Raw genomic sequence first — 3,848 nt, forward strand, 5'->3', positions numbered from 1 at the left:
TTTAGCTACAAATTTGTCAAATTAGCTACAAAGCTTTTAGTCTTTAGTTACAAAATGATTTGTACTTAAAATTATCACATTTAGCTACAAAATTTATTTGTAGCTAATGGTAACACATTGAGCGACAAACACACAATTTTTGTAGCTAGGCACATTTAGTATTGACGATGTAGCTATGACCTAACTACAAATAAAAAATTTGTAGCTAATTCCTTTAGCCACAAAATTTTAACATATACCTACAAAAATGGTTTGTAGTTAAATCCAAGTTTTCTTGCAGTGTTTTTCCCTCCTCTTTTCTTCCCAAAGTTGGAAGGATTAAAAACTTGTGAGCCTCATAGATTTTCATTTTCTTTCATTCCTCATTTGCTCTCTACCAAACAACCTAAAATTTCATTTTTCTCTCCAAAATCCTTCCTCTATTTTCTTTCCTCTCTCTTTTCAACGCTCCCAAACACATAAAGAAAATTAAATTTGATCTAGAAAAATAAGAATTGTCACATTTTACTTTTTACAACTAAAAATCACACAAAATTCTCTTCCAAAACTGATCATAGATTGAAATTTTTGTACTGTCATCATTGAGATGTCAACCTTTTAATGATAATTTAATCTTGTGTAGTTAGTTTGATAAAGGAAAAATTTTTAACGGTGTCTTAAGCGAGCTCTAAATGGTGTCTTAACGTGGTAAAATGGATGATTCTTCAAATATTCTCAATTGATAATTTCAGGATGATTTTTGTTGGTAAACTTTGAACTTTATTATAATGCAACTTCTAAAATATACGTAAAATGTTTTTGCCGTCCATTTGAAGGTGTCATGAAAGTAGTTGCAGCTTTAATATATATCTTCGCATAAGGCTACAAGCTGGTGCGGGTGGGAATTTCTTATATTAAATTGTCGACACAAGGGAAAGAAAGCCATAAACTCTGCTGGAGCTCTTTCGTGGCTTTGTCGGGTAGAACTTTACATTATAGCAAGAATTCAACGCGAATATTTATTTATTTATTATATCTTACTTCAGAAAACTGGCGATCATATATAACTGAAGTATAAAATAAGAAGGCAGTAGTACTGCACCCATAACTAACCTTATCTTTGGCTGAAAGTAGGGGAAAAAAAATACTAGCTCTAAATAGAATGTATTAGAATATCACATTACGCATATGTACAGAAAGGCATCACTATCACGCTGTCCAGCCATTCAAGCAAAAAAAAAAAAAAAAACAAAAAAGAAAAAAATGGTGAACATATTTGTATGCCTAGTTAATCCTTTGTTACATGCAGCGATGAACCTGTTGGGTCTAAAACGGCAGAAACTGGAAATTGAGCAAGGAACAATCATGAACTTTTGGGTTTCAGCCAAAACCCTAGACAAACCCGTTCTTGTTCTGCTTCATGGATTTGCAGCAAATGGTGTCGTAACGTGGATGTTCCAGATACCGGCCTTAACGAGGGAGTTCTCGGTCTTTGTACCGGACTTTCTCTTCTTCGGAGACTCTTTCTCGGAGAGCGGAAAACGGTCGCCTGAGTTTCAAGCTGAGTGCTTGGCGAAAGGCTTGAAGCTTTTGGGGGTGGAGAGGTGTGTAGTGGTGGCGTTTAGTTATGGAGGGTTTGTAGGGTTCAAGTTGGCCGAGCTGTGGCCTGAGCTGGTCCGGCACTTGGTGGTGTCTGGCTCGGTCGTGGGCTTGACCCAGTCGTTAAGCAACGAGAGACTGCCGAGGATAGGGTTTAAGTCCTGGTCCGAGCTTTTGGTGCCGAAAACTGTTGAGGATTTGAAGAGGCTTTTCTTTGTTGTTACTCAGAAAAAGCTGTGGTTTCCGAGTTGGGCTTTTAGACATTATTTGGAGGTATATATAATTTTAAGCATATTTTAACGATTTATGGGGAGAAGGATTCAATTAGAGTTAAAAATATATGTACACTAACTATAAGGTCTTTTATTGAATTATATGAGCAGTTATATTTATAGGTTAGTCATGAGAAATATTTATTTTTCGAGGAGCACTGTAGCAGACTAGTATATTACAGGTTACCAGTCACGAGAAAGATTTATTCGTACATTTCTTCAATAGCTTTACTTTACCATCTATGATTTGATCGATTACCTAAATGTTAGACTGTATCTGGCAAATAATATATATACACCAATTATCAGCCACAATTTTTATTCCATTTGAATCTAACCTAACAATTATCTGATAGAATTCTTTTCAGTCTTCCGTAAAACAAACTCAGATACAATTTTTTTGGATATGATTAATCTAGCATATCTGTACCCTAATTAAAGTTTAATCTACGAAATTAGCAAGTAGCACTGAGAAATGCTAATATATTCAATAAATTTATGATGTGCAGGTCATGTTCAATAACAGAAGGGAGAAAGTTGAACTTCTCGAGGCTTTAGTCATAAATGACGAGGACTACTTCATTCCTAACTTTTCCCTGCAGGTGTGTGTGTCTATATATATATATATATATAATTGGATTCTTATAAGGTTATATCAATCAATGGAAATATAATTATTTAAAATTTCTATATAAAATATAATATCATATTTATGTATGTATATTCATAATTGTTAAAGTTAAATTCATCATTCTGGCATTCTTCTACTTTTACTTCAAGAATGATTAGCCAGACATATGTAACCAAACATATAATCTATATATATATGTATGGAAGCTAAAGACATGGTACTCTTGTTCACACAAAAATTTTGTCATATATAGTTCTTTTTGATCAATTTCCAGTACTTGATATGATTGAAATTAAGGAGGAATCTGAGGCGATATATTAAGTGCTATATATATATGGTAACTGTCATTTTATACACGATAGCAGTGCACTAAAACCACATATTGAAAAAAAAAAATTTATTTTGTAATCTTCTATACGAGTTGACCATTCTTTTTTTATTTATTAAAAAACTATATCTTTGCATGCGCAGAGTATACATTTTCTTGTGGGAGAGGATGACAAAATATTCAACTTGAAAATGGTCCAGGACGTGGTATTGTATGTAACATATCGATCTATAAACTAATTTCACTCTGCGTTAAATTTCTTTTATTCATGAGATGTCAACAATTTTTTAAAATCACTGCAGGCAACTGGAGGATAAAGCAACCCTACACGGTATAAAAGAGGCTGGCCATCTTGTTCACATAGAGCGACCCTTTGTGTACAACAACAGCCTCAAGAAAATTCTCTTGTCTTTGAAGCACGGGCACCATGATATAGGAGACTCTTACTTATGTTAGACTAAATTGGGATTCTGCTGGATCCTTGATGGCTTGTTATAACTATAATATTATATTAAAGAAAGCTTTATGGGAAAAGAAATTCAAATTAGTAAGAATTATACCTTATATATGTGCAGTGTGAGTATTTGTAGTGGCCTGCCTTCTAAGAGTTTATAGAAGAACTGATAAATTAATATGTCATCAAAATATTGGACGTTTTGAGTTCATATCTCTGTAATAATACACCACCGGTGGTCGTGGCATGGACGTGACAAAGATACATATCTCAAGTCTCCCTCATTCACACTCAGAATTTGCTTGCTCTAAGTCTCCCTCATTCAGAGCTCAGGGTTCGAATGCCCACGTACTCACAAAAAAGAGTTTCAGCCTTAAAAGTGGTAATGCTCGCATATAGGTGGGTATAAGGGGCCAGTGGTACTGGTGAAACCGGGATTGTGAATGAGATCAGGATAATAGGTTTAGGCCCTTGACCATTACACTGACGGAACCAGTTGATTCCTTTTTTATAGACGCCGGGTTGGGTGTAAGGATACCAACGGTCTCACTTTTTATTACATAAAAGGAAAGAAAAAAAACTCTG

General features: G+C 34.5%; 1 protein-coding gene across 1 annotated transcript; it reads left to right on the top strand.

The window, feature by feature from the left end:
- Positions 1 to 1,122: 1,122 nt before the first annotated feature.
- Positions 1,123 to 3,335, top strand: LOC21401523. The gene is made up of 4 exons (XM_024174611.1): positions 1,123 to 1,851; positions 2,360 to 2,452; positions 2,953 to 3,020; positions 3,112 to 3,335. The coding sequence occupies exons 1-4, from the start codon at positions 1,168 to 1,170 to the stop codon at positions 3,263 to 3,265; spliced, it is 999 nt and encodes a 332-aa protein (XP_024030379.1). The 5' UTR covers positions 1,123 to 1,167; the 3' UTR covers positions 3,266 to 3,335.
- The last annotated feature ends 513 nt before the right edge of the window (positions 3,336 to 3,848 follow it).

Source organism: Morus notabilis, unplaced genomic scaffold, assembly GCF_000414095.1.
Source record: "Morus notabilis unplaced genomic scaffold, ASM41409v2 Scaffold57, whole genome shotgun sequence".
Classification (NCBI taxonomy): Eukaryota; Viridiplantae; Streptophyta; class Magnoliopsida; order Rosales; family Moraceae; genus Morus; species Morus notabilis.